Below are 12,344 nucleotides of genomic sequence, written 5' to 3' on the forward strand. Positions count from 1 at the left end.
CATCTCAGGCTCGGCACTCGTAGTAAGTGGCTCAGCCGGTGGCGCCTTGGTTAGGGAGCCTGGGTTATCTATTGAGTGCTGCTAGTTTTTCCCAATGTAGGTTTGATGAAGGATATTTTCTCAGCTGGCAGAGCCCTCTCAGCGAGTGGCCATCTGGCTGATCTGCCAGACCACGCCTCAGTCTATAAACAGGATGGGACATATTTTCTCAGCATTGGGACTGGGTCCCACTACTGGTACCTATTTCGATGCCTCGTTTACTTGCAGGTTAGAGGCTTCGCCATACATTCGCAGAATATCTTAACCTAGGGAGTAAGTGGTTTGGCTTCAGCATTTATACTAGTCAGTCATCCGCATAAAGTGAAACTCAGTCTTGAGGCAGAGGTGGGATAGGGGGCAGCCATGCCTGGTGCCTATCTCAACTGGGAACTGGGATGACAACACCCCATTTATCCAAACCCTCTTCCAAGGTTGATTATATAGTGTTGTGATTAGTTGTAGAAAGTAGGGGCCAAAGTTCATCCTGTGGAGCATGTGGAATATGAAGGGTAGATAGACTGAGTGAAATGCTTTTCCGAAATCAATAAGCACCAGGCCCGCTGTTTCCTGCAGTTCCCCAGCCCTATTGTAAGCACTGAATACACTGTCTGGGTGCGCGTTTAGGCATAAAACTGTTCTGATCTGGGCTGACAAGGGAGTAAGTACTTGTATTAATTGCTTAGCCAGAATTGTAGCTTATATTTTTGCCTCTGTATTGATTACTGATATCAAGAGGTAAGAGGTGCAGATCTGCAGGGTCTATCCTGGTTTTATGAATGTCTACGATAGTTAACCCTTTTATGTCCTACGGCAGGAGGCCTTTTCCCGCCACTTCCTCAAACATGGCAAGGAGATATGGGGTCAGAAAGAGGAATGACGCTTAAATAATTGCTGGGTACTGGTTTAGGCCGGGGAACTTGTCAGAGTTCTGGGAGACAATGGAAGTTTGTATTTCCTCTACTGTAATCGGAGCGCCAAGTTCCCCGCTCCGATAGATAGTAAGGGGAGTGAGTCTGAGGTTATTAGTTATTGGACAGTTCACTCTATCTCTGGTGTTTTGCGACTTGTGTATAGTGTGGAAAAGTATTCTGCAAAGGCCTTGGCGATTGTGTTGGCTACATAGGTTAATTCCCTTTCACCCTGGGGGACATAAGCGATCACTATGGACCATTGGTCTTGAGTCACCAGCCAGTACAGTAGACAGCCTGCCTTGTTTACCCAATCATATAAACAGTGTTTGAACGCCAGCCAGTTCTGTTTGGCTGTATGCCATTTAATACACTGTAGGTCATTTTTGTATTGCAACCTCTGTGCCTCCTGCCTGTTATGTCTTGTTCTAATCCAGTTAGGTCTGTTTTAAGTGCATCTGCCTCCGTGTTTTGCTCTTTTTTTAAACCGATTATCAGTGACTTAATAGAGCTGTTAGCTAGAGCTTTAAAGGCTTCCCAGATAGTGAGTGCCAATTCCACTGATCCCACGTCCTCTTCTAAATAATTTATTATCACTTCCTGGAGGCCATCAGCGAATGTTCAATCTTGCAGCCACCAAATGTTAAGGCGCCAATCAATCTGGGTACGCGGTCTTCGTCCTGCAACACTGGAGTGGTCTGATAGGCTGTGGGGAAGTATTTTTACCATCTTCACCCCTGGCAGATCAGTAGTTGGTGCAAAGAAGTGGTCACTGCTGGAGAAGGAGGAGTGGGCAAAAAAGGTTAACTTTTGGGTACCGGGGTGCCATTTTCTCCATATGTCACTAAGGTATGTTGAGGCAACCCATACTTGAAGCGGGGTAGTTCTAGTAGCTGCCCTTCCACTAAGGGTGCCTAACTAAGCGTCCATCACAGCGCTGGTCAGCTTCGAGTAGAACTGTCCCAGGGGTAATGAGCCTAGGTGGGTTGCCACCGCTGTCAATGACGAGTCAATCATCGCTGAGGGGACGTATATACTTACAATGGGCCTTGTGTGTCTTTCCAGTGTGCCTGTTAGGGAAGCAGCCTGCTGTGACTGGAAATATTTTAAAGGGGAAAGAGTTGTGCAGGGTTACAGCTACGCCTTTTGCACCTTTAATGTATTCCGCATGATATTACCTGGTCAATCCATGTCAGCCAAATAATTTCCAATTTTTGCTTACCAAGTGCTTTTCTTGTAATAGAAGAAACTGAGGGCTATATTTCTTGACGTGGTTCAGACCAATGCTACGCTTTCATTTGGTATTGAGCTTGATAACATTTCATGTGACGATGCAATAAAATTTATCCCATGCAATAAGATTTCCCAACTTTAGGTTTGTCAGCGTGATGTGGGGGATAATAATAATTTACAGGCCTTACTTAAGAGTGAGTCTTGTATATGAGGAATTCTGTGGAACTGTTCCTCTAGTGAGGCTTTGCCCTCTGAACTCTTCGTGTGTCTCTCCAATGCTGTAATACCCCTATAAATAGCCCTCTCTGCCCCTACTTCACACATCTACTCATGAAGTCTCAGTCACCCAAACAGTACAACTTATAAACTAATGAAGTAATCCATAAAAATCCCAAAACGGGAAGGTGCGAGAAAGAGATAGTCTCACAGGAGAACCAAACCATGAAGGGGTGCCAGGTGGTGGAAAGGCCTGCGTTGTACAATGTGGAAAAAGTAAGCGTTCAGGAAATGGTTCATCAGGGTTTATATCCAGGACGGCATCATCTCCTCCAACGCCCCTTGGACCCCCAAAACTGGGTGGTGAGAAGTCTGCAGAGCTATGTCCTATTTGGGTTCTTCTGCCTCCACCACCAGACCTTGTGGGGTCCAGTGCATTCGCCTGTTTGTCTGCTAAGTTCAGTCGTTCCTCTACCCAGCTCCAGGCATCTTCGGGGGGAGGGGGGTGGGTTGGGGAGTGTCAATGTCTTTTCTTTGTAGAGGACTTTAAGTTGAACCCGGAACTGCAGCATATATTGGATGTCTAATGTTTGCACCTTCTTTTTGACTTCCAGGAAGAATCCACGGTGTTGTTGGTCTTTGAGGGTGTAAACCAGGAAGACCATCACAGGGGTAGCGCCACAGTGTAGTTAATTAATTAATTAATTATGTGCTTATATAGCGCTGGAATCACTCCCGAAGGGGTACCTCCGCGCTTCGACCGCTGCGAAACCCTTCCTGGCTTCCCTGAGAGATGGACCCTTAATGGGTATCTCCAGGGTGAGACCAGGCATCCCCGGCGGTCTGGTGGGGCCGTTAGTGAAGATGAGGCAAGCTAGTGCCCAGAGTTGCCGAGTGTGATCGCTGATTAGAGTGGGCACCGAGGCGAGAGAATTATCGAGTCCGCTGACCCTGGTCCAGAAACCTGCCGCGTCGGGAATCGAACCCTGGTCCCGGGCCGTCCTCTGCTCTCGGGTCTGCCGCCTCTAACCAGTGAGCCACACTACTTCACTAGTTGGCCTTGTTTTTGAGAGGCGCAGAGGATGAGATTGAGGTTTGCATTGTGAAGAATGTGGTCAATCATCAGTCTTGGTGGGTCTCTTTGAGATAGCCGTCTGACCAATGAGGGATGTGCGCTTTCAGTTATGAAGCATGGTGATAGTACTTTGACTGGGAGCCAGAATAAAGGTCTTTTAAAGGGGAGGCACCCCAGCGAACAAGAAGAGGGCCAGGGGAGACCCGGTAGCTTCTCACCAAGTCTCAATGTAGAAGAAAGACTGTGTTCCTAGGTGCATTTCCAATATGTGTGGCCTAGGTGTGCAGTCTTATTTGGTCTTTGGGCTCTCTGCTTCTAGGTGTGCCAGAGTGAAGCGATCTCCTGGCGACGCAGGGGGCATTGTGGTGGAGGGGGGCAGCGCCCCCAGTGTCCAGCTCTCCCCTCTGGAGCAGCCCAGCAAGTACATATAAGCGGGTAGAGTAGTACTGTATAAGGGGCTCTGGGGTAGTCCCAAGAGTCAGGCCTCTGCTCCGGTTCCTCTAATGGTGCTCGGCTACCTTGTTCATCCCCACCTGTCATATCGCCCAATTCATTTGTCCATGGGTGACTGATTCCGGTCAGGGTGTTGGAGGGGTCTGGGTCCGATGCTCAGTTCGTCGCGAGAGAAGCCCGCTCCATCTCTTGCTCTCAGCTCCTCGGTCAAGCCCTCTGTCAAGCGGGCCGAACCACTAACAAAATATCGACATACAAAATATCGACCTAGAGAAATATCGACGCAGGAATGTCAAAGGCAAGAATATCGACATCCTGTCTACAACATGGTTAGTATAAAAATATCGAGAAAAAAATGATAGATGTTAAAAATATCGTAATTAAAAATATTGTTTTTTTCTGTTAAAAAAAAGTGTAAAATCAAGTAAATAATACTTAAATAAAATACACATAGTTAAAAATATGTAATAATGTTTAGCATTTATAAATAATACATATATAATAATAAAACATTAATTAAACATATACATAAAATATATAATATATACTTAATATGTTTTAGTAATTATTTTAATAAAATACATTATTGGAAAATAGTATAAATTACAAATATATCTACAAACATAAAACAATAACATAAATAAAAAGTAAATAATTATGTTTCATAAAATAAAATATTTAAATATACTTTTAATATTTTTTTAATTAATTATATATTACATTATCTAAAATAATTAAAAAAAATATTAAATAGCTAAAGAAATGAAACTACTATTCAAAGTCCACAAGAAACTACAGTAAGCGTGGGTATTCCCACTCCAGAAAATGCAACAGTAGGGAAAGTGTTGGCTAGCGAGGGGGGTAAAAATGACTAATCCAACTCCAGATCGTGAAACAATAGGGAAAGCGTTGGATAGCGTAGGGGTAAAAATTACTATTCCCACTCCAGAAAGTGCAACAGTAGGGAAAGCGTTGGATAGCGTAGGGGTAAAAATTACTTATAAATAATTTTTATATTTAAAATAATTTAATTTTTAAATAACACTACATCATTTACAAATACCCATTAATAATTATTAAACATAACTAGTATTGAATAATTAATTAACAATAAAATAACAATAAGTACCCATAAATAGTAATTAATAAATATTAATTACCAAATAAATATTGAACAATAACATTTTTCATAACAAAAACATATTAATTATAAAAAATTGATTCATGAGTAAAAAAATATTAAACAATAACATGATTTTTATACCAAAAAATACTTTTTAAGAAACATTAATTATCAATTAATAAAAAAAAAATCCTTTTTTTTTTAACGTATGCTTGTTACAAATATATAAGGGAAAAGGAAAAATTGTAAATGATACATGCCATACAAGCATAAACATAATATATATCCATTTTTGTTTTGTTTTAATCCTCCACCCTCCCCCCCTCCCTTTTTCCCAGAACCTTGGGAGGCTATACTTTGGATTAGATTGCGACAAAGAAAACAGCAAATAAGTTCCTGACAGAAAATACATATATTAAGCAGGTATTGCAGGGACGAGTGCCCTTCCTCTAAGCTCCTCTTTTTACACAATTAAGTCTTGTGTCAGCTCCCTGAAATTATCTGTATTACCCCAGAATACCGCCATATCCGGAATGTTTCAAGCACATATGGCCGTGTTCTTCAACTTAAATTAAAACATAGGTTCATTATTGCAGGTGCTGATTGGAGACCAGATTTCCCCCCCCCCCTCTTTTCCTAGCTCTCAGGCCTCTAAGTTTGTATATCTCTTTCTCCCAACGATATGTAGCTAACTGTTTTCCCAGCCAACAGTGCACTGAGGGAGGATCTTTGTCTAACCAAACAGTTGCTATAGAAAGCCTAAATACAGCCATCATAATAAAAAGCATGATCTCCCTGGGCACTGTCAAAGCCTGATTGCTGACCCCCAGTAAAATGACTTGTGGAGACAGCATTATATCATAGTCCAAAATTTGTTTAACATAATACGCCATTTTTCCAATCAATTCAGTTAAGCGGGAGCAGGTAGCAAACAAGTGGACACTATCAGAAGCGAGCTCTCCACACCGAGAGCAATAAATACCTGTAGAGCCTCCCACACTTGAAAATCCGAGAAGGAGTGATATAATAGTTGAACCATGTTTTGAAACATTGAACTTGTTTGTTGGTGGAGATGGCTGCTGCTGAACTTAGCAGCAAGGATTCCTCACACACCCCTGCGTCCGCCTGAACCTTATCCTGCCATTGGTCCATATGTTTAGCGAGGTCATCCTCCATTGTATCACTAAGCAGTATGCAACACTTAGGGGCCGATTCCGATCCTGGAAAAAAAAAGGTCCGTACGATTTTTATCCGGAGCCATCGCCGTAGGATTCGTACCCGTCCGTCCGAATCGCGTAGTACGATCCGTATGCCGTCAATCCGTCCGATTCGTCGCGATCCGTACGTATTGCAAGCCTGAAACAATGAACCGTACGACTCGTACACATGCCGTACGACCCAACGAGTACGATCCGGACCGGGGTATGAGGACGCGATTCGAACGGTCCATGTCCGGTAAGGGCGATTCGTACGGAAAGCACACAATCACTTACACACCGTACGGTGAATACACCCCATGATAGCAGGGGTACGGTGCGTACCCCTGCGATCTTGGGATGTACGGACCGTACCCCGCGGGGTGTACGCACCGTATAACCAGAGAACATGGGGTACGGTGCGTACACCCCAAGATCGCGGGGTACGGTTCGTACACCCGATGATGGCAGGGGGGGGGCGTTCCGTACCTGTTTCGGGGCGAACTCTGCTTTTCTGGCTGTTTTCAGCTCCCGTAGAAAAGGGGTCGTACGGTGCGTACCCGACACAAATCGTACTTGTCGGGTCGGAAAAAACAGCCGCGAACTGTACAGATGTCGTGTACAGCGGGTTCCGAGGGAGATTCATACGGGGATTTTGATTCGTACGGTCTCTGTACGATTCGTACGGAGTCCAGCTCCTGGTACGAATCGTACTTCGTCGTACGTACGGGGGACGTTGCAGGGTACGATTTGCACCGGAAAAACGCTCCGAACGGCTATTCAGAGCGGTTTTTCCCGAAATCGGAATCAACCCCTTAGAGATGGATACCCCTTGAGTCCCCAGGGCCGCCTCCATAAGAGGGATTTTATAGCCCCGAATATTCTTTTTCAGAAAAAAATCCCAAATTTGTCAAAATTTAAAGAAGTGGTTATTTCCCACTCTGAATTTTTCCTTTATTGCATCAAATGTTAGTGTTGTGTTATCCCTTATTAAGTCCCCAATATATCTAATCCCTTTCTCCCTCTAGATTTCCATATAGCCATCGTTGAAGATTTCTGGTAGAAGTTTTGCAAAAGGCGTATACCTGTGGATCCTATTCAGCTTTAGTTTTTTCCTAATCGTGGTCCAAAAATTTGAAAGCACCCAGCAAGATCTTGAACTTTACTCTTTTAAAGTAGGCAACATCAATATGCTGCATCAAAGACCCATGTGCCTCCTTTCCAAGCAGTAACTTATAAATAGACGAATAAGATCAGACTAAAACCCCTGGAGGACCTTTCCCCAACAGATCAGTCATCTGACAAAGATTTGCAGCCCAATAAAAGATCTACATATCGGGGACAGACCACCCACCCCGCGTCTTAGGAAGGGTCATGTATTTCAGCGCTCTCCACGGGTGCTTCCCTGCCCATAAACATTTAGAGATAGCTTGATTGAAGGCGGAGAGCCTGGTTTTGTTAACCTCCAGTGGGATGGATCTGAAGAAGTATAAAATTCTGGGCAAGAACAGCATCTTTATAACATTGCACCTTCCCAACAGTGTCAAGTGTAAACTATTCATTCTGTTAAAATCAGATTTGGTCTTAAGTAGCAAGGGCTCTAAGTTACAATGCACAATGTCATCCACATTTGCAGAAATTTCCAACCCCAAGTATCTAGCCGTCTCTGTAACTCTACTATCCACCAAAGCTGCCTCCGAATTTTTAACGATCATTGTTTTTCCCCTGTTCAAAAAATAACCTGAGAAAATAAAAAATAATTTCCAATTAATACCAATTAATTACCAATTAAAAATCTTAATCTCCAATTAAAAAAAGTAATTACCAAGTAAAAAAAGTAATTAACAATTAAAAATAAGAAAAAAAAGAATTGCAAATTAAAAACATTAATTACCAATTAAAAAAATGTATTACCAATGAATAACTCATTACTTAATTACAATTATATTACTTCCCACTCAATTCCCCTATAAACCCACAACCCGCTACAGAACTTAAACGCAAAAATGTATTAAAATTATTTTAATATTCCTAAAAATTAAAAATTAATTTAGTATAATTAAAATACTTCCCACCCTGTTCCCCTATAAACCCACAACCCGCTCTGGTACTAAAACACAAAATTGACTTAAAAATAACATTATTAACATATAAAAATAGTATACATATAATTTAAAACCAGTAGAATACTTAACAAAAACATATAACACATAAATATTAAATACATAATAAAATACATAACAATAATACAAATATCGATATTATTAACATCGAGATTAGTAACATCGATATATTTGATATCGATATTACTAACTCCGATATTACTTACATCAATATAAAAAAAATCGATATTACTTACCTTAGAGTCGGTATTCAGTCCAACGATATTCTTGATCTCGATATTCTTTACCTTCGATATTTCTGTGGGTCGATATTTCGGAATCGATATTTAGACTGTGCACCAAACTGGCCAGGGCTCCTCTTCCCCGTTTAGTCTCCCAGGCCTGTTTGTCCAAAGGGAGATTGTCTCCCTCCAGCCCTGTGAGCTCGTCAGCCACCCCAGACAAGATTGCTGCATGCCTGTTTCCGGGCTCAGCCACTCTCCCCAGGCGCTCCACGCACTGCCTTACCTGCTGCGTGCCTCGTCGCTCTCGCCAAGCGCTCCAGGACTTGCCGCTCAGTTACCACGGGCCCGCCGCTCAAGGAGCTGTCACCGGCTCCTCAATGTGTCCGTCCCCCTCCCCCCAAGCAGAGTGAGTCGAGGAGTGGCGCTGATGGCCAGGATAATTACAGATTGTACTGGCTTGGCATTGGGCTTAATATGTGTCAGCCATCTTGGTTGATGGCCACGCCTCATTTAAGGTCAAGGAGTTTGACTCCATCCAACCAGCTACCACATACAGGACCACTCTAAATTTGGCGGTGGCCATAGACGGGTTAGAATCAACTCTGTTGACAAGTTGATTATTGCCTGCCATGCTTCAGTTAGGATCTGTCAAGGGTGTCATGTATAGGCTGAAAAGGCGTGGACTTAACATTGAACGTTGTGGTACTCCCATAGAATTTTGCTCGAGGGATTACACAAAGTTCGCAATTTTCACCCCCTGGGATCGATTTTGCAAGAAGGAGGTACACCGTGCTAGCACTGACCCCCATATTCCAAGGGCAAGCAGCTGATTGATTAACACAGTATGAGAAGATGCCTTGAGATCAATTTGTTGGAGTTGTGGGTAATCCTCTTGGCATTGAAAGCCTTCTTACAAGCCATAAAGGTGAACCTAGTACATGGTTTTACAGACCACTTTACTGACATGTGGCTTTGTTACAAGCAGGGCTGAGGGGGGTCCAGAACTGGCGGGGGTAGTATTCCAAAGTGTTCTACACCTTACACAGCAATTTTTTGATAAAGCTAAACCAAAGTTAGCATTAACTGCGAGGATTATAATGCACTTAAGAGTATATGGTATGGCTATATCATAGAACAGCTATAAGGAGATGGTTCTGAAAGCTGCAGAGGGGCTCAGCTCATGCTAGGGCACCTTCTCGCACAAAACCAAGCACTCTGTCTCCAGGATTGTCAAGGCCTGCCATAGGAGAGACTTATAGGTCACTATGTGTCTAAATATAAGGTAGATATAGATATACTATATCTAAGTAAGGGGTGATTACACCACCTTACCCAGGCTGTAAGTACAGGCCTGTGGTGTCAGTTCAGAAGGCTAACCAGGGGTGTCACACTACATGCTGCAGACCCTGGTAGGCCTAGGGTGCACCTATGCCCTGGGTACCTAGGGTACCATATACAGGGGCTCACAAGGGTGACCCAGTAACCAATCTGGTATGTACCTAAAGTACATGGTATCAATTTAGAGCGAGAACAGCTAGGCTGTGGTCCTGATTAGCAGGTCCACAGCCATACTAAAGTCGAAAAACCAGTGAATCACAGCAAAAAGTGGGGGTAACCATAGGAAGCAGACCCTACTCTCCTACAGTGGGGCTATCTCAGCCCCCGTGCACTGAAGCAGACGGGAGAGGTATCATGAGAAAGGGGAGACTGGTACCCTTCCCTAGTGGATCCCTGCGTAGGGGTCGCCGCAGAAGGGCGATCCCTAGGCAGGCATCCACCAGAAGACACCAGGGAGGGGTAGCGGCCCCTTTGGCAAGGGCTTTTGCTCTCCCCCAACATTCTTGGATAAATTCAGTCTTTCTCCCCCCCCCCCCCAGGGGGCTGAAAGCCCACTAGGAAGCCAGGAACTATTAAACTATTTTTATTTAGCAGTTCAGGGGTGGGGGCTGCCCATAATGGGCATACCAATGCCCTCACCCCCTAACAAATAACCAAAGTCTTTCTGCCCCACCAAGGGGGCATATTGGGGCACTTGCCCCCAAACTGCACCCCTGGGAGAGCAGAAAGCCCACTAGGCAACATGAACTTTTTGTTGGTATGCTAGGGGTTGGTGCCCCCCCCCCCCCCTTCCTCAGCATAAAGCCCACTAGGTACCAGAGATATGTCTATGGGTATGTCAGGGAGTGGCGCCTTAGGCAAGGGTTGCTCCCCCTTTTTAAATTTTTTTTAGGGAGCACACATTTGGACATTTCTGCCCCTTATTGGTAAGCGCTGTGATGCCCCTGGGTGAGTCATGCGCTATAAAAGAGCCCAATAACATAACATAACATAACATAACGTAACATTAGAAGAAATTGCAAGTGAAAACATTGGCAAAAATGACAGTTTTTTTCAACTAAATTTCAATATGCTTTTATTTTAAATGTTACTTTCTATAGGAAAACCTTAAAGAATCTACAGAAATGACCCCTTGCTGAATATGGAATTTGTCTTTTCAGAAATGTAAAGCTGTCCGGTGTCCATTATTGGGTTCACACCCATTTCTACTACTAACTGGAAGTAGGTTGAAAGCACAAAAAATAGGCTATGTCCCAGTAAAATGCCAAAACTTTGTTGAAGGTTTCGGTTTTCTGACAAAGGTCTGCCTATTATTTATACTATTCCTAAGTCTAGCGCGTCATCTAGTGCAAGTTGTACAAATGACTCGTGTTGTAATGCCATGCGTGGTAACAGCGCGGAGAATGTAATGTCCACGTTGTTACCTATCACGATGAAATATGTGACGTTGTAACGTCACATATTCTCTTATGGGGTACGTTTAGAATCCTGAGGATTTTGGAAAAAAGCACGCTAATTTATCATGGATACCTTATGTGGTCAAAAATGTATGGGGGTTTAAGTGCGAACTTCCTCAAAAAGCCCCCCAAAAATGGGCTTGGCACGGGAGTGGGGGTCGGGAGGCAGGGTGGGGGAGGCCTGGTAGCGAAGGGGTCTAATATCCACTAAAGAAATCAAGGAAGACAAACAACAATCACAATTATTGGGAGTGCACATTTTCTTTACCTGAAAAAAAGAACTGTCTCCACACTGTCTCCATAAAGCTTCTGACCTTGGTTTATTTTGACAGTATTTCTCATAAACTTTAAGGTCTTCTTTCTAAAAAAAAAGATAATGTTTTACACATTTATACACAAAAGGTTCTTTTCAAAACACCGTTAGCAAAGGCCACGAGCTTTCACTTGCTATAACATGTGCCTACATCAAATGATAAATGGGCAAAAATATTGAAAAATATTTCAACATTTTTAAAAAGGCCTGCACTAAAGATCCAATACCATGATACTAACTAAGATGACTTGATGACTGTACATTTAAACTTTAAGTGACTCAGTGCAGTTTTGATGCAAAAATTCAACTGTGCATGAGATGTAATATAACTTAATATCCACTGCCATGTTTTGTTCACATGTTTAAAAATATTTTTTTTAAACTGAATGACTTTTTATATTGTTATTACTAAATAAAACATCTGTGAACGTGGGCGGTCAGCGGGTTGAAAAAGGAGGCCGGATATAGTGGGCAATAGTGGTCTTTTATTGCACACGAGGCAGCTCTTTTAACAAAAACAGGGGTGAACAAAAGATATGGCTACACTGTACAAAACGAGGTGAAATGTCTTTTTCCTCCTCCGGGTGATGTAGGGTCTCGGTAGGGGTCCGGGTCTTGGGTGTAGGTGTCTTCGGGATGTCCTAGT

The 12,344-nt window shown here is 43.2% G+C and overlaps 1 protein-coding gene across 1 annotated transcript in view; it reads right to left on the reverse strand.

Annotated features, from left to right (window-relative positions):
• LOC147683962 (guanine nucleotide exchange factor DBS-like) overlaps nt 1-12,344 on the reverse strand; it is a 1,615,891-nt gene that overhangs the window by 384,900 nt on the left and 1,218,647 nt on the right. The window contains exon 19 of the mRNA XM_086942584.1: nt 11,654-11,746. Within this exon, the coding sequence (XP_086798710.1) occupies nt 11,654-11,746 (93 nt within the window). The remainder of the gene's footprint in view (nt 1-11,653; nt 11,747-12,344) is intronic.

Source organism: Lissotriton vulgaris, chromosome 11 (genome assembly GCF_964263255.1).
Source record: "Lissotriton vulgaris chromosome 11, aLisVul1.2, whole genome shotgun sequence".
Classification (NCBI taxonomy): domain Eukaryota; kingdom Metazoa; phylum Chordata; class Amphibia; order Caudata; family Salamandridae; genus Lissotriton; species Lissotriton vulgaris.